Genomic DNA, 23,609 nt, shown 5'->3' on the forward strand with positions numbered 1-23,609 from the left:
GCCGAGACTATGAAATGCCAGCAACGTCGTCTGCCAAGGCCGATGCCCAATGTCATAGTACAGAGCATGTAAAATCCAAAACACCAAATATCAGTAAAAAAAGGACTCAAAAATCTAAAATAAAATTGTCAGAGGAGAAGCGTAAACTTGCCAATATGCCATTTACCACACGGAGTGGCAAGGAACGGCTGAGGCCCTGGCCTATGTTCATGGCTAGTGGTTCAGCTTCACATGAGGATGGAAGCACTCAGCCTCTCGCTAGAAAAATGAAAAGACTCAAGCTGGCAAAAGCACAGCAAAGAACTGTGCGTTCTTCGAAATCACAAATCCACAAGGAGAGTCCAATTGTGTCGTTTGCGATGCCTGGCCTTCCCAACACTGGACGTGAAGAGCATGCGCCTTCCACCATTTCCACGCCCCCTGCAAGTGCTGGAAGGAGCACCCGCAGTCCAGTTCCTGATAGTCAGATTGAAGATGTCAGTGTTGAAGTACACCAGGATGAGGAGGATATGGGTGTTGCTGGCGCTGGGGAGGAAATTGACCAGGAGGATTCTGATGGTGAGGTGGTTTGTTTAAGTCAGGCACCCGGGGAGACACCTGTTGTCCGTGGGAGGCATAGGGCCATTGACATGCCTGGTGAAAATACCAAAAAAATCAGCTCTTCGGTGTGGAAGTATTTCAACTGAAATGCGGACAACATTTGTCAAGCCGTGTGTTGCCTTTGTCAAGCTGTAATAAGTAGGGGTAAGGACGTTAACCACCTCGGAACATCCTCCCTTATACGTCACCTGCAGCGCATTCATCATAAGTCAGTGACAAGTTCAAAAACTTTGGGCGACAGCGGAAGCAGTCCACTGACCAGTAAATCCCTTCCTCTTGTAACCAAGCTCATGCAAACCACCCCACCAACTCCCTCAGTGTCAATTTCCTCCTTCCCCAGGAATGCCAATAGTCCTGCAGGCCATGTCACTGGCAATTCTGACGAGTCCTCTCCTGCCTGGGATTCCTCCGATGCATCCTTGCGTGTAACGCCTACTGCTGCTGGCGCTGCTGTTGTTGCTGCTGGGAGTCGATGGTCATCCCAGAGGGGAAGTCGTACTCGTAAGACCACTTTTACTACTTCCACCAAGCAATTGACTGTCCAACAGTCCTTTGCGAGGAAGATGAAATATCACAGCAGTCATCCTGCTGCAAAGCGGATAACTGAGGCCTTGGCATCCTGGGCGGTGAGAAACGTGGTTCCGGTATCCATCATTACTGCAGAGGCAACTAGAGACTTGTTGGAGGTACTGTGTCCCCGGTACCAAATACCATCTAGGTTCCATTTCTCTAGGCAGGCGATACCGAAAATGTACACAGACCTCAGAAAAAGACTCACCAGTGTCCTAAAAAATGCAGTTGTACCCAATGTCCACTTAACCACGGACAAGTGGAGCAGGGCAGGCTCAGGACTATATGACTGTGACAGCCCACTGGGTAGATGTATGGACTCCCGCCGCAAGAACAGCAGCGGCGGCACCAGTAGCAGCATCTCGCAAACGCCAACTCTTTCCTAGGCAGGCTACGCTTTGTATCACCGCTTTCCAGAATACGCACACAGCTAAAAACCTCTTACGGCAACTGAGGAAGATCATCGCAGAATGGCTTACCCCAATTGGACTCTCCTGTGGATTTGTGGCATCGGACAACGCCAGCAATATTGTGTGTGCATTAAATCTGGGCAAATTCCAGCACGTCCCATGTTTTGCACATACCTTGAATTTGGTGGTGCAGAATTATTTAAAAAACGAGAGGGGCGTGCAAGAGATGCTGTCGGTGGCCAGAAGAATTGCGGGACACTTTCGGCGTACAGGCACCACGTACAGAAGACTGGAGCACCACCAAAAACGCCTGAACCTGCCCTGCCATCATCTGAAGCAAGAAGTGGTAACGAGGTGGAATTCAACCCTCTATATGCTTCAGAGGTTGGAGGAGCAGCAAAAGGCCATTCAAGCCTATACAACTGAGCACGATATAGGAGGTGGAATGCACCTGTCTCAAGCGCAGTGGAGAATGATTTCAACGTTGTGCAAGGTTCTGCAACCTTTTGAACTTGCCACACGTGAAGTCAGTTCAGACACTGCCAGCCTGTGTCGGGTCATTCCCCTCATCAGGCTTTTGCAGAAGAAGCTGGAGACATTGAAGGAGGAGCTAACACAGAGCGATTCCGCTAGGCATGTGGGACTTGTGGATGGAGCCCTTAATTCGCTTAACAAGGATTCACGGGTGGTCAATCTGTTGAAATCAGAGCACTACATTTTGGCCACCGTGCTCGATCCTAGATTTAAAACCTACCTTGGATCTCTCTTTCCGGCAGACACAAGTCTGCTGGGGTTCAAAGAACTGCTGGTGGCAAAATTGTCAAGTCAAGCGGAACGCGACCTGTCAACATCTCCTCCTACACATTCTCCCGCAACTGTGGGTGCGAGGAAAAGGCTCAGAATTCCGAGCCCACCCGCTGGCGGTGATGCAGGGCAGTCTGGAGCGACTGCTGATGCTGACATCTGGTCCAGACTGAAGGACCTGACAACGATTACGGACATGTCGTCTACTGTCACTGCATATGATTCTCTCCCCATTGAAAGAATGGTGGAGGATTATATGAGTGACCGCATTCAAGTAGGCACGTCAGACAGTCCGTACTTATACTGGCAGGAAAAAGAGGCAATTTGGAGGCCCTTGCACAAACTGGCTTTATTCTACCTAAGTTGCCCTCCCGCAAGGGTGTACTCCGAAAGAGTGTTTAGTGCCGCCGCTCACCTTGTCAGCAATCGGCGTACGAGGTTACATCCAGAAAATGTGGAGAAGATGATGTTCATTAAAATGAATTATAATCAATTCCTCCGTGGAGACATTGACCAGCAGCAATTGCCTCCACAAAGTACACAGGGAGCTGAGATGGTGGATTCCAGTGGGGACGAATTGATAATCTGTGAGGAGGGGGATGTACACGGTGATATATTGGAGGATGATGATGAGGTGGACATCTTGCCTCTGTAGAGCCAGTTTGTGCAAGGAGAGATTAATTGCTTCTTTTTTGGTGGGGGTCCAAACCAACCCGTCATTTCAGTCACAGTCGTGTGGCAGACCCTGTCACTGAAATGATGGGTTGGTTAAAGTGTGCATGTCCTGTTTATACAACATAAGGGTGGGTGGGAGGGCCCAAGGACAATTCCATCTTGCACCTCTTTTTTCTTTCATTTTTCTTTGCGTCATGTGCTGTTTGGGGGGTGTTTTTTGGAAGGGCCATCCTGCGTGACACTGCAGTGCCACTCCTAGATGTGCCAGGTGATTGTGTCGGCCACTAGGGTCGCTTAGCTTACTCACACAGCTACCTCATTGCGCCTCTTTTTTTCTTTGCGTCATGTGCTGTTTGGGGAGTGTTTTTTGGAAGGGCCATCCTGCGTGACACTGCAGTGCCACTCCTAGATGGGCCAGGTGATTGTGTCGGCCACTTGGGTCGCTTAGCTTAGCCATCCAGCGACCTCGGTGCAAATTTTAGGACTAAAAATAATATTGTGAGGTGTTCAGAATAGACTGAAAATGAGTGGAAATTATGGTTATTGAGGTTAATAATACTTTGGGATCAAAATGAACCCCAAATTCTATGATTTAAGCTGTTTTTTAGGGTTTTTTGAAAAAAACACCCGAATCCGACAAAAAAAATTCGGTGAGGTTTTGCCAAAACGCGTTCGAACCCAAAACACGGCCGCGGAACCGAACCCAAAACCAAAACACAAAACCCGAAAAATTTCCGGTGCTCATCACTACCATTTATCCACCTCCTGGGGGAATTGTGTGGTTTAACAAATTATACTCCTGTTCTGTCTGAGTGCTGCTCGTTCCAGGGCTGGTTAATTGTACACTTCACTGCTTTACTGCTGTGCAGAAAAGCTGGAGGAATCATGCCACCGAGACAGCCTAGTGCGTTGGATAAAGCGCTTGCTCTTCTGCTGCCCCGTATTCCTTTTTTTTTTTTTTTTAGTACATAATTAACAAAGCGCTTTTAATAAAGGAAACATTTAAAATTATTTTTAAATTGTGAGGAAACTCCTGTTTTCTTCCATTAGATACAACTCCAGAGCACATTTGTTCATAAATGTCCCCCCTCCCCTAACATAATTGTCGGTTCTCTCCCTTCAATCCGCTGTGCCTGGCGGATCAGGCTGACTTTATGTACAGCGCCAAGCGACCTATATGGGCTATGCTTAGTGCAATGCTCCAAGCTGCTCACTTTCAAAGTTCCAGAATCAATTTCTACTTTGGAGCTATCGCCTCTGTATCTTGAAATGCTAAGATAAAGGGAACAAGAGACTAGGCTAACATGAAGCTCTGCTAATTGGGCTCTCAAAGGTACAGCCATGGACTCAGAGTGCAAGGGTCAACCCAGAAGAGAGACCTCTACAATCTGAGTAAGGGAATGAAAGAGCAGTAGGAGATGTATTTTTCTAAATTGTGAAAGTAGTATTCAAGACTGTGATTTAAATGAATATTGGTCAGGTACAATATTATTAGTGGTAGTATTAGTATTATGTTCGGGTATGATGGCAGTTTTTTGCAATGTGCACTTACATACAAAGCGTGTCATCCATATAATTACTATTTGCAGAGTTTTGGTAGTAGATTACACTATAAAGTTGTTTGCCTTTTTGTATCATTCTCTTGTCCTCTTTAAAAAAAAAAAAAAAACACTTTGTTTTTTTGTTGGGCTTTGCTTTTTTTTCTGCTAAAGTAGCAAAACTCTTCTGTATATATATTTTTTTTATTACTGTATTACACTCAATAATGTCTTCAGAAAGAAAACCAATTTTTTCTAATTTCTTTTCTTTTACAGGGCATATTCAACATGGTTGTGGAAGTCCCACGATGGACCAATGCAAAGATGGAGGTTGGTTTAAATATAATATAGTCATGCCGTATTAACAGTGGCGCTAATGGAGCTGCAGCTCCAGGCCCACTTTCCAAAATAGGCCTACAGTATCCACAGATGTCCATGCTGCTGTAAATAGGAAAAACAAATTTCCTTTTACTGCAGCACCAGACCCATCTCCTCCGGCATCAACACACCAGTGGCGTATTTGGGGGAACCAAGGCATGTGTAGTGCACTGTTGTAAAATTCCAGGATTAAGACCCTCCCCTGTACATAAACACCGCCTCTTAGTGCTGTGTGTTTAAGCCCCGCCTCCCTGTGACGTAATCTCAGTCGCCAGGAGGGCAGGGGAAAGTGGACTAGGACAAGGGGGTGTGGCCTAGTGGCACATACTATCCGTGGCTGCAACCCATGACATCAGACCCTGAGTCTATAAAGACTCCAGTACCCGGCGTCCACGGATAAGGAGGTGGCTATTTTAGTGGGGTGGGAGGAGGGAGGTCCCATGGTAGCCTGGTTCTGGAAGGGCGGGAGAGGGGAGGGGGATTAGGACTCCCCTACAAAGTGCTCCTATGTATATACAAGAGGGTTGCAAGAAGCCCCTGTTTGTAATACAAGAGGGTAAGTTGTTGCTCCTCTAACAACAAAGTCCCTGCTATCAACCCATTTGTAAAGATTGGTCTTGTCACAGTCAAAAAAATTATGGATTGGGCAATGGGGTGAGTTGGACCCACTGCCAGGAAACAGATCCCAGAGGTAATGGAGCTGGGGAGGATGGTAGATGATGCAGGAAGGGCTGCTCAATATGCTGTTAGAGTGAGTGTGCGGGTACAGGCTGAAAACCGCACCAGGTCAGTGCTACCATCCAGTGTCTGCCCCTTCTCCAGCACAGTGTCCCTACCATTACTGATCTCCATCCTAGTGTCTACCTGCCTTCCCTCCCCAAACAGCCCACTGCACCCATCTCCCTTCCCACCCACTTGGAACCCCCAGTCAGTCCAGTCCAGTGTCGTAGTGTGTGTAGGGAGCGGGTGCAGGGTTAAGGGTAGGTGTGTGCAGGGTAAGTGGTAGTGTGTGTGCGCGGAGTGGATGCAGGGTTAGGGGTATTGTATGCGAGGACAGGGTGCAGGGTTAGCGGTGGTGTAGTGTGTGCAGGGAGTGAGTGCAGGGTTAGGGGTAGTGTAGCTTGTGTGAAGGGCAGGTTCATGGTTAGCGGTAGTGTTGTGGGAGCGGGTGTAGAGTTACCAGTAGTAAAGTGTGTGACCAACTCACAATATTGTTTTCATCAATATTGACCAAAAGCTGCAGCGAACTAGCTGGTTATGAACCAACATAATAGCGGCAAAAACACATGGTCGTTTATAGCATATCTATGAAACATCACCGCACACTGGGTGTATCACAGGGCTTCTAGATGCATGTGAAGAAAGCCCTGTAGGGTAAAGCGCACCAACCACAATAGAGCTATATCTATGTATTGTTTGTACTGGTTGGTGTGCTTTACCCTACTGTGCTTTGTTCACATGCATCTAGAAGCCCTGTGATCCACACAGTTTTAACGGAGCTGCGAGTTAAAAGAAAATTTATATTGTTCGTAGCTGTACTGTCTGCTGTGCTTTGTTCATGAGCATTAAGCCCTGTGATCCATGCAGATTTTTCTGCGTGTGTGCAAAGCGGGTCTTTTGATATAGCTTGTAGTTCCCTGTCAATCATGCTGCATTGTTTGGGGTGTGGAGCGGGGGTGGCATTCCTGTTTTGAAGGCATTGTTCCTGGGGTGCATTGATCCAGCTGCCAGCCTGAGTTTAAAATATCTTTGTGGATCGTGTCCAATGGTTGCAATGATGATCCAAGGCTGCGTCCTCGGACCGCAGGAAGAGTCCACAGATTTGTGTGCTTACATCTAACCTCCCTGCACAGTAAACAGCCCTTCTAGTCACGCCAAGCCGTTGTGTGATTTGGTAGCGCAGAGCATCTTTTTGTGCGACTTTTTCAATTAAAATGTGTCTAGTCTGCAAAATTATGTGACTAGGATGCACAAGCTGCTTTGCTGATTAAAATAAGCGGCATGTATCAGCATCTAATATTCTGTGTGCGACCATGGCTGTATCTGCATGCAGAATGATATGCTACAGTGTTTTCTAGAAAACACCAACGTAGCATCCTATATAAAGATACAGGTGTGGTCGCATACAATATAGGCATGCAGCTTATTTTAATCAGCAGAGCTTGCCTGTGTGTCCTATTTGCATAGCATTTTTGGCAAAACAAAATGCCTGACACTAACATAGTTGCACGGAACTTGTCGGCTCGGTTACCCCAGGCATCTCCCGCTACATGGCGTATTGAAGGTAGATGTATGAGGACACCTCTATCTCCTACAGATGCCTCCAGCTCCATTTGAACTTCAATTACACGGAATTGCACAACAGCTTCCTGTGCAATTACATACAAACATGAATTAGGCCATATTTCTCAAGTCATCCACTCTGGGCAAAAGCCTTGCTATTCAGGGTGGAACAATTCCTTGAAACTGTGACTGTCATGCCTCAATTAGGGTGGTTAGGGTTTATGTACAGAAACACAGATACAGTAATGATGCATATGCTATTGCAGTACCTCCATTGCACAATTTTTACACTTGCTCATCGTAAGACATTACCTTCGTATTTATCCAAGCTGTTCTTGCTGGAGAAAGCTATAGCTGAGGCTCTCTAGCGAAGGCATCCATATAGAAAACATGGGAGAACCTTAAGAAGAAGAATCCTTGTATTGATATTCCAATCTCAGAATAGCGAACGCCAGGGGTCTGTGCCAGAGGGGGGTGTTTAACATTTAATTGATGTTTAAAACCTGTTTATGCAGTCACAGCTGTAGTGTTAATGGGATTTTTTTTTTTATACTCCTTTCACATCATCCTCCTTATTAGCGTACCTATTATAAATTGCCGTTATTGTTTGGTACACTTGCTACAGATGTACCCTCATACATCTAGTATTAATACGCCTCGCAGCATGAGCTTTTTTTTCCTTCTAATTCTCTTGCCAAAAGGACACACCGGGAAACTGCTTAGTAAGTTGCTATAGATGACACTTGTATAGTGTGTGTGTGTGTGTGTGTGTGTGTGTGTATGAGTCTGTATAACAGAACTTGTATTGAAAAAAAGCTGTGGCTGCTATTTTGTGGCACTTCATATACAGATTCAGAGACTTGCTCGTACACAGATATACGTATAGAATTAATCTGCACAGTCTACTAGTGCGTCCTACCTTACGGTTGTAAAGACGCATTTTTGCCAAAAAAAATGCCCAACGCTAGCAGAGTTCTGACGCGCCTGATTGGTGTGACTGCAGCAATGATGTATGAGGACACATCTGTACCTAACAGTCGATTATTGTATGACATTGTGGACATCTGCAGCATGGGATTAACAACGGAGGCACATTTTAGGTGAATGGCAAAATGTTGAACTGTCTTTTTCCTTCTATTTACAGATTGCCACAAAAGACCCTCTGAATCCAATTAAACAAGATGTTAAGAAAGGCAACCTGCGTTATGTGGCTAACGTGTTCCCTCACAAGGGCTATATATGGAATTATGGAGCCCTCCCACAGGTAAAAACAATAATTTAAAGCCACAAACTATGTGCAAATAGCACATTTAAAACTAGCTTATAATACCATTACTGAAACCTTTCCAGTTCAATATGCCAGGCACTTTGTGTGGTTCTATTATTTTGGAGTTACATAGTGACTGGTAAGATCCGTTGTTTGGAGTCTTTTTTACAGCATAGCTTTTGTGCCAGAGGATTCCCACAGTAACCTTGTAATCTGTCACAGCTATTTTAGGATTTTTTTATTTAGTGTTACAATTTTTTTATTTTTTTTGTCTTTCCAGACCCTATTATTGGCCTAGTAGCCTACAGTGCATCTATTCTTGTGTTCGTTTTTGAGTTACTTGCTTTTACCTCATGTAAGTGTGCAATGACACAGACCATGTGGCAGCTCTAACATGCTTCTAAAGCAAATACCTATGGTAGGGAAAGAAATATTCCTACAGATGGGTCCACCGTTATCTTGGCTCTTTCTGCGCCTAGACGGAGGTTTAGTCACGCCTAGGCAATAGCTTAGGTTGCGGAGTTTAATCACGGACAGGCGCGTTAGGCACGACTAGATACTTGGCATTCAATACACATCACCACTGGGTGGCTAATGCTCCACAAATCCAGTACTTTAGATCGAATAACGGAGGATTGATCTACAAGCTCTGGCAAATGGTCAGTGACGACTGTAATGTTAATAGATGGTGACCAATGGTCAGACGGAGAGAGTAAAAAAAAAAAGTTTATACAGATACAAAAGAATATGTTAAAACACTTGTGTATGCAGATGCAACTAATGTGTGAAAGGAATAATGTAGATCATTGACTTTAAAGTATGTACAGCATCTTAGAGGACACAGGCATAAACCAACACCAGTGAGAAGGAATTGCTCCCGCCTCCCACGCTGAGAGTCCCGGGTTCGAGTCCCAAAGTGCCAATCTTTTTTTCTCTATCGTCCTAGTGGATGCTGGGGTTCCTGAAAGGACCATGGGGAATAGCGGCTCCGCAGGAGACAGGGCACAAAAAGTAAAGCTTTTCCAGATCAGGTGGTGTGCACTGGCTCCTCCCCCTATGACCCTCCTCCAGACTCCTGTTAGATTTTTGTGCCCGGCCGAGAAGGGTGCAATTCTAGGTGGCTCTCATAAAGAGCTGCTTAGAGAAAGTTTAGCTTAGGTTTTTTATTTTACAGTGATTCCTGCTGGCAACAGGATCACTGCAACGAGGGACAGAGGGGAGAAGAAGTGAACTCACCTGCGTGCAGGATGGATTGGCTTCTTGGCTACTGGACATCAGCTCCAGAGGGACGATCACAGGTACAGCCTGGATGGTCACCGGAGCCGCGCCGCCGGCCCCCTTGCAGATGCTGAAGTAAGAAGAGGTCCAGAATCGGCGGCTGAAGACTCCTGCAGTCTTCTAAAGGTAGCGCACAGCACTGCAGCTGTGCGCCATTTTCCTCTCAGCACACTTCACACGCAGTCACTGAGGGTGCAGGGCGCTGGGGGGGGGGCGCCCTGGGAGGCAAATGTAAACCTATATAAAGGCTAAAAATACCTCACATATAGCCCCCAGAGGCTATATGGAGATATTTAACCCCTGCCTGTATTCACAAAATAGCGGGAGACGAGCCCGCCGAAAAAGGGGCGGGGCCTATCTCCTCAGCACACGGCGCCATTTCCTCTCACAGCTCCGCTGGTCAGGACGGCTCCCAGGTCTCTCCCCTGCACTGCACTACAGAAACAGGGTAAAACAGAGAGGGGGGGCAAATTTAATGGCAATATCTTGATATATATAAAGCAGCTATAAGGGAGCACTTATTATAAGGCTATCCCTGTCATATATAGCGCTTTTTGGTGTGTGCTGGCAGACTCTCCCTCTGTCTCCCCAAAGGGCTAGTGGGTCCTGTCTTCGTTTAGAGCATTCCCTGTGTGTCTGCTGTGTGTCGGTACGTGTGTGTAGACATGTATGAGGACGATATTGGTGTGGAGGCGGAGCAATTGCCAAATATGGGGATGTCACCTCCTAGGGGGTCGACACCAGAATGGATGCCTTTATTTATGGAATTACGGGATAGTGTCAACACGCTAAAGCAGTCGTTTGACGACATGAGGCGGCCGGACAATCAATTAGTGCCTGTCCAGGCGCCTCAAACACCGTCAGGGGCTGTAAAACGCCCTTTGCCTCAGTCGGTCGACACAGACCCAGACACAGGCACTGATTCCAGTGGTGACGAATCAACCGTATTTTCCAGTAGGGCCACACGTTATATGATTTTGGCAATGAAGGAGGCGTTACATTTAGCTGATACTACAGGTACCACTAAACAGGGTATTATGTGGGGTGTGAAAAAACTACCTATAGTTTTTCCTGAATCAGAAGAATTAAATGACGTGTGTGATGAAGCGTGGGTTGCCCCTGATAAAAAGCTGATAATTTCAAAGAAATTATTGGCATTATACCCTTTCCCGCCAGAGGTTAGGGAGCGCTGGGAAACACCTCCTAGGGTGGACAAGGCGCTAACACGCTTATCAAAACAAGTGGCGTTACCTTCTCCTGAGACGGCCGCACTTAAAGATCCATCAGATAGGAGGATGGAAAATATCCAAAAAAGTATATACACACATGCAGGTGTTATACTACGACCAGCTATAGCGACTGCCTGGATGTGCAGTGCTGGGGTAGTTTGGTCAGAGTCCCTGATTGAAAATATTGATACCCTGGACAGGGACAATATTTTACTGTCGTTAGAACAAATAAAGGATGCATTTTTTTATATGCGTGATGCACAGAGGGATATCTGCACACTGGCATCACGGGTAAGTGCTATGTCCATTTCGGCCAGAAGAGCTTTATGGACGCGACAGTGGACAGGCGATGCGGATTCAAAACGGCATATGGAAGTTTTGCCGTATAAAGGGGAGGAGTTATTTGGAGTCGGTCTATCAGATTTGGTTGCCACGGCTACAGCCGGGAAATCCACCTTTCTACCTCAAGTCACTCCCCAACAGAAAAAGGCACCGACTTTTCAACCGCAGCCCTTTCGTTCCTTTAAAAATAAGAGAGCAAAGGGCTATTCATATCTGCCACGAGGCAGAGGTCGAGGGAAGAAACAGCAACAGGCAGCTCCTTCCCAGGAACAGAAGCTCTCCCCGGCTTCTACAAAAGCCTCAGCATGACGCTGGGGCTTCTCAAGCGGACTCTGGGACGGTGGGAGGTCGTCTCAAAAATTACAGCGCGCAGTGGGCTCACTCGCAGGTAGATCCCTGGATCCTGCAGATAATATCTCAGGGGTACAGGTTGGAATTAGAGACAGATCCACCTCGCCGTTTCCTGAAGTCTGCTTTACCAACGTCCCCTTCCGAAAGGGAGACGGTTTTGGAAGCCATTCACAAGCTGTACTCTCAGCAGGTGATAGTCAAGGTACCTCTTCTACAACAAGGGAAGGGGTATTATTCCACTCTATTTGTGGTACCGAAGCCGGATGGCTCGGTAAGGCCTATTCTAAATCTGAAGTCCTTGAACCTGTACATAAAGAAGTTCAAGTTCAAGATGGAGTCACTCAGAGCAGTGATAGCGAACCTGGAAGAAGGGGACTTTATGGTATCCTTGGACATCAAGGATGCGTATCTCCACGTTCCAATTTACCCCTCACACCAGGGGTACCTCAGGTTCGTTGTACAAAACTGTCACTATCAGTTTCAGACGCTGCCGTTTGGTTTGTCCACGGCACCTCGGGTCTTTACAAAGGTAATGGCCGAGATGATGATTCTTCTTCGAAGAAAAGGCGTATTAATTATCCCATACTTGGACGATCTCCTAATAAGGGCAAGGTCCAGAGAACAGCTAGAGATGGGATTAGCAATATCTCAAGAGGTGCTAAAGCAGCACGGATGGATTCTGAATATTCCAAAATACAAATTAATGCCGACAACTCGTCTGCTGTTCCTAGGGATGATTCTGGACACGGTTCAGAAAAAGGTTTTTCTTCCCGAGGAAAAAGCCAAGGAGTTATCCGACCTGGTCAGGAATCTCCTAAAACCAGGAAAGGTGTCTGTACATCAATGCACGCATCTTCAGATGCACCTGCGGATAACCCTGTCTCCAAGGACAAGGGTATCTCTTCTGTGGTGGTTGCAGAGGGCTCATCTATTGGAGGGCCGCAGATTCGGCATACAGGATTGGATCCTGGTGACCACGGACGCCAGCCTGAGAGGCTGGGGAGCAGTCACACAAGGAAGAAACTTCCAGGGAGTGTGGTCGAGCCTGGAAAAGTCTCTTCACATAAACATTCTGGAACTAAGAGCAATCTACAATGCTCTAAGCCAGGCGGAACCTCTGCTTCAAGGAAGACCGGTGTTGATCCAGTCGGACAACATCACGGCAGTCGCCCATGTAAACAGACAGGGCGGCACAAGAAGCAGGAGTGCAATGGCAGAAGCTGCCAGGATCCTTCGCTGGGCGGAGAATCACGTGATAGCACTGTCAGCAGTGTTCATCCCGGGAGTGGACAACTGGGAAGCAGACTTCCTCAGCAGACACGATCTTCACCCGGGAGAGTGGGGACTTCATCCAGAAGTTTTCCACATGCTAATAAACCGTTGGGAAAGACCAATGGTGGACATGATGGCGTCTCGCCTCAAAAAAAAAAAAAAAAAAACTGGACAGGTATTGCGCCAGGTCAAGAGATCCGCAGGCAATAGCTGTGGACGCGCTGGTAACACCTTGGGTGTACCAGTCGGTGTATGTGTTTCCTCCTCTGCCTCTCATACCAAAGGTATTGAGAATCATACGGCAAAGCGGAGTAAGAACGATACTAGTGGCTCCGGATTGGCCAAGAAGGTCTTGGTACCCGGAACTTCAAGAGATGGTCACGGACGATCCGTGGCCTCTACCTCTAAGACAGGACCTGCTTCAGCAGGGACCGTGTCTATTCCAAGACTTACCGCGGCTGCGTTTGACGGCATGGCGGTTGAACGCCAGATCCTAAAAGGAAAAGGCATTCCAGAAGAAGTCATTCCTACCTTGATTAAGGCAAGAAAGGAAGTCACCGCGAAGCATTATCACCGCATTTGGCGGAAATATGTTGCGTGGTGCGAGGATCGGAGTGCTCCGACGGAGGAATTTCAACTGGGTCGTTTCCTACATTTCCTGCAATCAGGATTGTCTATGGGTCTCAAATTGGGATCTATTAAGGTTCAAATTTCGGCCCTGTCAATATTCTTCCAAAAAGAATTGGCCTCAGTTCCTGAGGTCCAGACTTTTGTCAAAGGAGTACTGCATATACAGCCTCCTGTGGTGCCTCCGGTGGCACCGTGGGATCTAAATGTAGTTTTAGATTTCCTCAAATCCCATTGGTTTGAACCACTAAAAAATGTGGATTTGAAATATCTCACATGGAAAGTGACTATGTTACTGGCCCTGGCGTCCGCCAGGAGAGTATCTGAACTGGCGGCTTTATCTTATAAAAGCCCTTATTTAATTTTCCATTCGGATAGGGCAGAGCTGCGGACGCGTCCGCATTTTCTCCCTAAGGTGGTATCAGCGTTTCACCTGAACCAGCCTATTGTAGTGCCTGCGGCTACAAGCGACTTGGAGGACTTCAAGTTGTTGGACGTTGTCAGAGCTTTAAAAATATACATTTCAAGGACGGCTGGAGTCAGAAAATCTGACTCGCTGTTTATACTGTATGCACCCAACAAGTTGGGTGCGCCTGCTTCTAAGCAGTCGATTGCTCGTTGGATTTGTAACACAATTCAACTTGCACATTCTGTGGCAGGCCTGCCACAGCCTAAATCTGTTAAGGCCCATTCCACAAGGAAGGTGGGCTCATCTTGGGCGGCTGCCCGAGGGGTCTCGGCATTACAACTCTGCCGAGCAGCTACGTGGTCAGGGGAGAACACGTTTGTAAAATTCTACAAATTTGATACCCTGGCAAAGGAGGACCTGGAGTTCTCTCATTCGGTGCTGCAGAGTCATCCGCACTCTCCCGCCCGTTTGGGAGCTTTGGTATAATCCCCATGGTCCTTTCAGGAACCCCAGCATCCACTAGGACGATAGAGAAAATAAGAATTTACTTACCGATAATTCTATTTCTCGGAGTCCGTAGTGGATGCTGGGCGCCCATCCCAAGTGCGGATTATCTGCAATACTTGTACATAGTTATTGTTAACTAATTCGGGTTATTGTTTAGGGAGCCATCTTTCAGAGGCTCTTCTGTTATCATACTGTTAACTGGGTTTAGATCACAAGTTGTACGGTGTGATTGGTGTGGCTGGTATGAGTCTTACCCGGGATTCAAAATCCTCCCTTATTGTGTACGCTCGTCCGGGCACAGTACCTAACTGGAGTCTGGAGGAGGGTCATAGGGGGAGGAGCCAGTGCACACCACCTGATCTGGAAAAGCTTTACTTTTTGTGCCCTGTCTCCTGCGGAGCCGCTATTCCCCATGGTCCTTTCAGGAACCCCAGCATCCACTACGGACTCCGAGAAATAGAATTATCGGTAAGTAAATTCTTATTTTTTTTTTTGTGTTGCCGTGACATTCACTTTTTTTTTATTATTTTTTTTTTCTTTGTAATACATTCAATGGAAGAGTGCACACAGGTTTCACATAAATCAGAGTAAATCTGAAGGAGTGACTCATTCCGCTATATACTATACACCGCGGTAATGAGCACCCGTAGACCTACAGTTCCAGTAAATATAAATTAGTGTATTCTGACGCAACTAACTGTTTGAGCAACACAGTACTGTAGATCGTCGGCGTTTGTGTATTGTACCTGACCTGAACTCCCTCCTTGTCTACTGCATGAACTGTGCAGGCTACCAGGGGGGAACGGCGATGGGGGTAGGGGGATGCGGTGGAAAATACTGTGCTTTTGAAATACATGTACAGTATGAGCGTCAGAGTCCCCAAAGGCATAAACTAACACCAATGGGATGAAATCGCTCTTTGCAGTACATTTACACATGAACTTGAGAATCTTCCATGACGCGTCATGGGTTAGCGATGAAGGCTCCTGCCTCCCACGCTGAGAGTCCCGGGTTCGAGTCCCAAATTGCCAACCTTTTTTTTTTTTTTTTTTTTCTCCCGTTCCCGTGACATTCGCTTTTTTTTTTATCCCTAGCGTTTATTTGCTTATCCCTATCGCCCCTGTGTATTTTAGCTAGGGGATTGTGACGCTCCTTCAGCATTGGCCCATAGCCTGCAAAACCTATGCTGTTGCTCGCTCCATATCCAAGTGCTGCCACAAGGTGGGGGTTCACAGGCGGTGGCCATTTTGTCAGTTTGGTATGCGTTCAAGACCGGTGTATCGCTATGTGCATGGAGCTCGGTTATCCCTATCGCCCCTGTGTATTTTAGCTAGAGGATTGTGATGCTTCTTCAGCATTGGCCCATAGTCTGCAAAACCTGTGCTGTTACTTGCTCCGTAGCCGAGTGCCTCCATGGGGCAAGTAGTCAGACTGTAGCCATTTCAATTGAGTCTGCCCTGCTACAGAATTGTATGTGTACTGTATGGTGCATATAACCTTAACAGTATAAACGCTCCTGCAGCTTTCCCCTGCTTTATGTAAAACTTGTGTGCACACTTGTATTGAATGTGAAAGTATACTACAGTATGATATAAAAACAAAAAAAAAGTGTCTGGAAGAAACTAACATGCATTCGTACTTTAGGAATCGAACCCGGGCCTCTAAGCATGAGAAGCGGAACACTTCACCACTCACACTTCGCCGCTGACCGATTAATAAATCTATTGGTTTTGATTATGCCGTAATGGCTACGGGATTAGGACGCTAACATACAATATCCCTAACAATAGGCAACAATGTACGTGTAACATGTCCGTTTGCGTCTGTGTACATTACTGGTTTAATGTTGATTTGTCTGTGGGACTTGTACGCTCACATATTCCTAAAGTACTGTAAATGGACCATATATGCTGTACTATTTGCGTCTGTAGTGTATGAAATAATGTAGCATAATGAGACGCTGCGTATACTGTATGTAGCGTAATGAGACGCACTAGTAAAGTAGTTCTTACTATGTATTTCAATATTGTATTTTACGGGAAACCACATGCATGCGCAGTGGTAATTTGTAAAAAGTGACATCTGGTGGATGATCGCAGGTATTACACTTAAAGGTAACTACAAACGCTCTGTGCGCCTCCCTGCGCCCCGGCACGCTGCGTATGCCCGATCGCGACTAACGCCTCAGCCAGCCAAGATGACGGAGGACCCATCTGTATCTGTAGTTTTTGTTTCATTACAGATTAAAATAAGTAATTCTATAGACTAAAGGCCAGCACTGATGGGGGAGATGTGTGCTGAGCGATCTTAACACAGACCGCTCAGCACACATCTCCCCCCCCCCCCCCCCCCCGCTCAGCACTGCGCGATGTGCTGAGCGAGGGGGGACGACAACAGGGGAGCCGCTCACTTCACACATCGCTGAAGTGAGCGACCCGCTAGATTGAACCTGCATGCAGGCTCAATCTAGCACCGGCGATAGCCGCGCATCGCTATCGTTGGGGGGCATGCACACGGCAAATCTGTGCTTAAAATCTAAGCAATCTATTCAGATTTCTTAGATCTTAAACACGGATCTCTCCGTCTGTACCCGACTTCAGTTTGTCAGCAGAACCTCCTTAGCTCTTTGGGCCTAATTCAGACCTGATCGCAGCAGCAAGTTTGTTAGCTAATGGGCAAAAAAAAAAACGTGCACTGCAGGGGGGGCAGATATAACATGTACAGAGAGAGTTAGATTTGGATGGGGTGTGTTCAAACTGAAATCTAAATTGCAGTGTAAAAATAAAGCAGCCAGTATTTACCCTGCACATAAACAATATAACCCATCCAAATCTAACTCCCATTACTCATAGCAGTACTAGGGGAAACCAAATCCAATGTTTTTTTTTTTTTTTTTTGTGTAGTGAGTAGTACATAACACTCACAGGCTCCATGTCTGACTGATCAGGAGAAAACAACTGAAGTTCATATCTCGCCTGGTTTCCACAAGCCACATATCCTGTGTAAATGGTATACCCACCCTATTTATGATAAATCTTTGATTTCTGTCCTGATAGGCCAAAATAAATATATATACTGTGTGTGTGTGTGTGTGTGTGTGTGTGTGTGTGTGTGTGTGTGTGTGTGTATGTATGTATGTATGTGTATATGTATGTATATATGTATGTATGTATATATATATATATATATATATATATATATATATATATATATATATATATATATATATATATATATATATATATATATATATATATATATATATATATATATATATATATATTTATTTCTCTGGCTGGGTCCACAGGATAACATTGGGATATGCCAGAACCACAGCGGAAATGGCACCAAACGGTCACGAGCTTTCTGGCCTCCGAGGATACATCGGGGCTTCACCATATAATCCCGCCCACTGACTGTCAAATCAGTTTTTTGTTTGGTGCGGCAGGAGCCGGACCATGGTCACAGGGCTGCTGTTAATAAAGCAGCCTGAAGCTTTTATTATGTTATTTTTATAGTCTTACTATGTTTTTTGAGTGACTATTCTTAACAGCGTCTTAAACGCATATTAGAAAGAGTCGCTCCAACAAGTCCCCACCGGGTCGCAACAATGCTTACCTTCGCGGTACAGTGCTGTCTCGACGGGCGTCTGTTTCGGATGTTCTAGCAGGTCCAGCAGACTTAACCAGGCTGTGGCCGGAGCATGGGGGGGAAGGTAAGTCTATGGATTTCCTCTTACTAGGGGGCTCCGGACACAGCTACACTGCTTTTGGTGGAGACTACAAACAGTGTGTTGATGTGCCGAACACTCTCTGGTGCGACAGCGCAACGCTCTAGGGATCATATAGGCGCCAGGGCTAGGTTGAGGCGGTGCTCCTTAAAGTTTGTCAACGGGGGGAATCGGACGCTCTCCTGGCCGCCCCTCCCCCAAGTTCATGACCAGTTTCCGCGCGTCTCCCGTCCATGAACTGAATGACCTCACTTCCGTCTCAGACTCTACCACGAGGGTACTCGGTCGCAGCTTAGACGCTGCGGTTGTGTACACTAGAGATTGCCGGACCGAGTCACAGGCCTTAGCGTCTGCATACACGTGGCATTTCACTGAGCGTCCATCTAAGCAACCCCAGTTCAATAGATCGGCCAGGGGAAGGAAGCAATGGGCTAGTAGAAAGCCAGCTTCCAAGCCTGAACAGAAACCATCAGCCTGAAGAGACGGGTCTCCGCCCGGAGGACTCCAGGGTTGGGGGCCGACTCCTTCATTTTGCACACATATGGCAACAGTCGACAACAGATGTTAGTTGCAGAAGGTGGTAACTCAGGGGTATGGCTTCCCATTCAGGAGGCAACCTCCTCAAAAATTTTCTTGCACCAGCCCTTCTCGTATAGAGTCGAAGGCCAATGCCCTGCAAGAAGCAGTCCAAAAATTACTGCAGTCAGGTGTGATTGTCTCAGTACCTACATCACAAAGGGGACAGGGGTTTTACTCCAATCTATTTCTTATTCAGAAGCCAAATGGGTCATTTCGACCAATTCTCAATCTCAAAATGTTAAATACATTTGGATTCCAAGGTTCCACATGGAGACATTACGCTCCATAATGTTGGCTATGGAACCGGGAGATTACATGGTATCTCTGGATGTACAGGATGCTTACCTACATGTACCTATAGCATGGTCTCATCAGTGTTACCTCAGGTTTGCCATCCTCCAGGAACATTTTCAGTTCCAAGCCTTGCCCTTCGGGCTAGCAACAGCACCCAGGGTGTTTACCAAAATGATGGTGATTATTGCAGCTTATCTCCGCAAGCAGGGGATAAGAATATTCCCATACCTCGACGACCTGTTAATCCTAGCACATTCGCAGGAGTTACTTTTGAGCCGTCTTCAGCAGACAATAGTTTGTTTACAGAGACATGGGTGGTTCATAAATTGGGAAAAGTCGTCTCTGAATCCGTCACAGCGGATGGTTCATTTGGTGGCCATATTGGATTCAGGTCTACAGAAAGTTTTCTTACCAGAGAAAAAGATAGTCAAGGTGCAGGTCATGACTCAGGAAGCGTTGCATACCCAGACAATGTCAGTCCATGCAGCAATGCGACTGTTGGGTCTGATGGTATCAACCTTCGACATGGTGGAATATGCACAATTCCTCTCCAGACCTTTACAGCGCCTTATTCTGACCAAATGGGCCGGAAATCATCAGACGATAAAAAAGCAGATGATAAAGTTTCCAGTAAACGTAAAAAGGTCTCTAGCGTGGTGGCTACAGACAGACCATTTAAACAAGGGGAGACCCTTTTGGATAAAAGAATGGCAAGTCCTGACAACAGATGCCAGTCTGCAAGGCTGGCGTGCGGTACTCAGAAGCTTTTGGTTCCAGGGAAAATAGACTGTAAGGGAAAGTCGCCTGCCAATAAATCTGTTGGAAATAAGGGCCATTTATATGGCTCTGGTTCAGGCAAAGGACAGTCTGCAAGGAAGACCGGTCCAGATTCGCTCAGACAATGCGACAGCAGTAGCGCGTACCTCAATCATCAGGGAGGAACTCACAGCAAGAGACTGATGGAGGAAGTAACTCCCATTCTAAGATGGGCAGAACTCCATCTCCCAGCATTGTCAGCAGTGTTTGTTCCAGGTGTACTGAACTGGGAAGCGGATTTTCTCAGTCGACACACCATTCAGGAAACCAAATGGGCATTACACTCAGAAGTGTTTCAGATGATAGTGAACAGATGGGGTCTACCGGAGATAGATCTCATGGCGTCTCGTCTAAACAACAAAGTTCCGAGTTACGGATCAAGAACAAAGGATCCCGGAGCGGTCCTTGTATAGACACACTCTCAGTGAATTGGAAATTTCATCTGGCGTATCTGTTCCCTCCAATCTCTGTTACCCAGAGTAGTGAGAAAAATAAAGCAAGCAAAGGGAGCAATAATTCTAATAGCTCCAGCTTGGCCAAGAAGGCATTGGTACACAGATCTACTGAGAATGTCCGTGGATGCACCAATACGGCTCCCTGAACGTCCAGATCTGCTAATGCAGGGTCCTTGTTGTCACAGCCATCTGGATTGTCTGTCTTTGACGGCGAGGCTGTTGAAACCTCTATCTTAGAAGCTAGAGGATTTTCAAAACAAGTAATCCAAACTATGCTTAGAGCAAGAAAGCCTTCTTCAGCTCGTGTTTATCATCGAATATGGCAAGCCTATATTCATTGGTGTACTGAAAAAAGTTTGAATCCAAGATCTTTTAAAGTATCCAGGATTTTGGATTTCCTTCAAGCAGGATTGGATAAGGGTTTGAAATTAGCTTCCTTGAGAGTTCAAGTATCAGCGTTAACTGTATGGTTTCAGCGAAACATTGCTGATTTGCAGGATGTGCGTACTTTCTTTCAGGGAGTTGTACACATTCAACGTCCATTTGTTCCTCCTGCAGCTCCCTGGGATTTGAATCTAGTTCTTAAATTCCTTCAGGGACCTCCGCTTGAACCACTTAAGAGAGCAGATCTTAAATGGTTAACGGTTAAAGTACTCTTTCTACTGACAATGGCCTCAGCTAGAAGAAGAATATCAGATTTAGGAGCGCTGTCTCCTTTTCTAAGTTTTTTTCCAGATAAAACAGTTTTCAGAACTAGATCTGGTTATCTTCCGAAGGTGGTTTCAAAGTTTCACCTTAATGAAGAGATTGTAGTCCCAGCTTTTCAGGTATTAGGACTTTCTGCGGGAGAAGCGTCGCTGGACGTAGTCCGAGCATTAAGAATCTACATAGATCGTACTAGTGCCATCAGAAAAACAGACTCTCTTTATCCTCTACGGATTTCATAGAAGAGGATGGCCTGCTAGTAAACAGACTCTGGCAAGATGGCTCCAAATGGTAATATCAGAAGCTTATTCTCATGCAGATCTCCCTACTCCAGCTAATGTCTCTGCTCACTCTACACGTAAGGTAGGTCCTTCATGGGCAGCACAACAGGGTGCATCAGCAGAACAGATTTGTAAGGCAGCCACATGGTGTTCCATAAACACATTCATCAGACATTATGCCTTGGATACTTTTGCCTCTCATGATGCAGACTTTGGGCGAAAGGTCCTCCTGTGTAATCAGGAGCGTCCCCACCACTAAAACTGGCTTTGGGAATCCGAATGTTATCCTGTGGATAACCTGTGGACCCAGCCAGAGAAACAGACGTTATGGTAAGAACTAACCGTTGATGACGTAATTTCTCTTATGTTCACAGGTATCCACAGGGGTCCCACCCTGACGTACCTGATTTGAGGATCTTGACCATCACTAAACCTCTTCTCTCTTGTATGGAAGGGTGTGCATGTGTGTTCTTATCGCCTAAATACTAGGTTTCTACCTGATGCTCCTGCCTGATCGCTGTGGAAAGAACGGATTTGACTGAGTCAGTGGGCGGGATTATATGGTGAAGCCCTGATGCATCCTGGGAGGCCAGAAAGCTTGTGACCGTTTGGTGCCATTTCCGCTGTCGCTCCGGCATATCCCAATGTTATCCTGTGGATACCTGTGGACATAAGAGAAATTACGTTATCAACTGTAAGTTCTTACCATAACGTCTACATTCTATTCTAATATATATATATATATATATATATATATATATATAAATTTCTCTTACGTCCTAGAGGATGCTGGGGACTCTGTAAGGACCATGGGGAATAGACTGGCTCCGCAGGAGACATGGGCACTAAAAAGAACTTTAGATATGGGTGTGCACTGGCTCCTCCCTCTATGCCCCTCCTCCAGACCTCAGTTTGATACTGTGCCCAGAGGAGACTGGGTGCATTACAGGGAGCTCTCCTGAGTTTCTCTGAAAGAAAGAATTGCTAGGTTTTTTTATTTTCAGGGAGCACTGCTGGCAACAGGCTCCCTGCATCGTGGGACGGAGGAGAGAGAAGCAGACCTACTTAAATGCTAGGCTCTGCTTCTTGGGCTACTGGACACCATTAGCTCCAGAGGGAGTCGGAACGCAGGTCTCCCCTCGCAGTTCGTCCCGGAGCCGCGCCGCCGTCCTCCTCACAGAGCCGGAAGATAGAAGCCGGGTGAGTTTGTGAAGAAAGAAGACTTCAGAGGCGGCAGAAGACTTCAGATCTTCTCTGAGGTAATGCGCAGCGCCATTGCTCCCACACCCAACACACATGGCAGGCACTGATGGGTGCAGGGCGCAGGGGGGGCGCCCTGGGCAGCAATTTTTAAACCTCTAGGACTGGCCAAAGTGTGTATATGTATGTGTGTGTGTGTGTATGTATGTGTATATATATGTGTATAGAACACCGCCAATAAAGGCGTTTTTGCAGAAGAGTCCTGGGAGTGCCGTGCTTTTTTGTATGGATATGTAGATTGCTGCACTAGGCACCTGGATCAGTTGTAACTGCAGCGTGGAGTGCTGGCTGAGTTGGAGCAATATATATATACATACATACATACATACATACATACATACATACATACATACATACATACATACATACATACAGATATATATATATATATATATATCTCAAATAGACACAGCCCGGCACTCCTCTGTGTGGTAAAGATGCCCTGGTGCCCTCAGTGTCGGATCAGATAGTGAACAAAAAATCTGCGGCACTCGGGGTCTTGTAGAAAAATAAGTTGTATTTAAGACATCAATGTGGTATCCATCAACGTTTCGGGGAATTAAACCCCTTTGTCAAGATGATACAGCGGCGGGCTGTATATAGGAAACCCCCGCCAGTTTTTAAAGAAATCGAGCGGGACCGAAGCCCGCCGCTGAGGGGGGCTGAGCTTGATCCCTCAGCACTCACCAGCGCCATTTTCTCCACAGCACACCGCTGAGAAGCTGGCTCCCCGGACTCTCCCCTGCTGAACACTGTGACAGAGGGTTTTAAAGAAGGGGGGGGGGGGGGGGCACATAATTAGGCTATATATATATATATATATATATATATATATATATATATATATATATATATAATATAATAAAAAGCGCTATATCTATCTGGGAATTTTTTCCATGGTCATTGGCGCTGGGTGTGTGCTGGCATACTCTCTCTCTGTCTCTCCAAA

General features: G+C 46.3%; 1 protein-coding gene across 1 annotated transcript in view; it reads left to right on the forward strand.

The window, feature by feature from the left end:
• The window catches only part of PPA1 (inorganic pyrophosphatase 1), a 316,872-nt gene that overhangs the window by 215,791 nt on the left and 77,472 nt on the right, over positions 1–23,609 (forward strand). Inside the window, exons 3-4 of the mRNA XM_063961455.1 lie at positions 4,874–4,927; positions 8,403–8,522. Coding sequence (XP_063817525.1) covers positions 4,874–4,927; positions 8,403–8,522 — 174 coding nt within the window. The remainder of the gene's footprint in view (positions 1–4,873; positions 4,928–8,402; positions 8,523–23,609) is intronic.

This window comes from Pseudophryne corroboree, chromosome 3, assembly GCF_028390025.1.
Source record: "Pseudophryne corroboree isolate aPseCor3 chromosome 3, aPseCor3.hap2, whole genome shotgun sequence".
Taxonomy (NCBI): Eukaryota; Metazoa; Chordata; class Amphibia; order Anura; family Myobatrachidae; genus Pseudophryne; species Pseudophryne corroboree.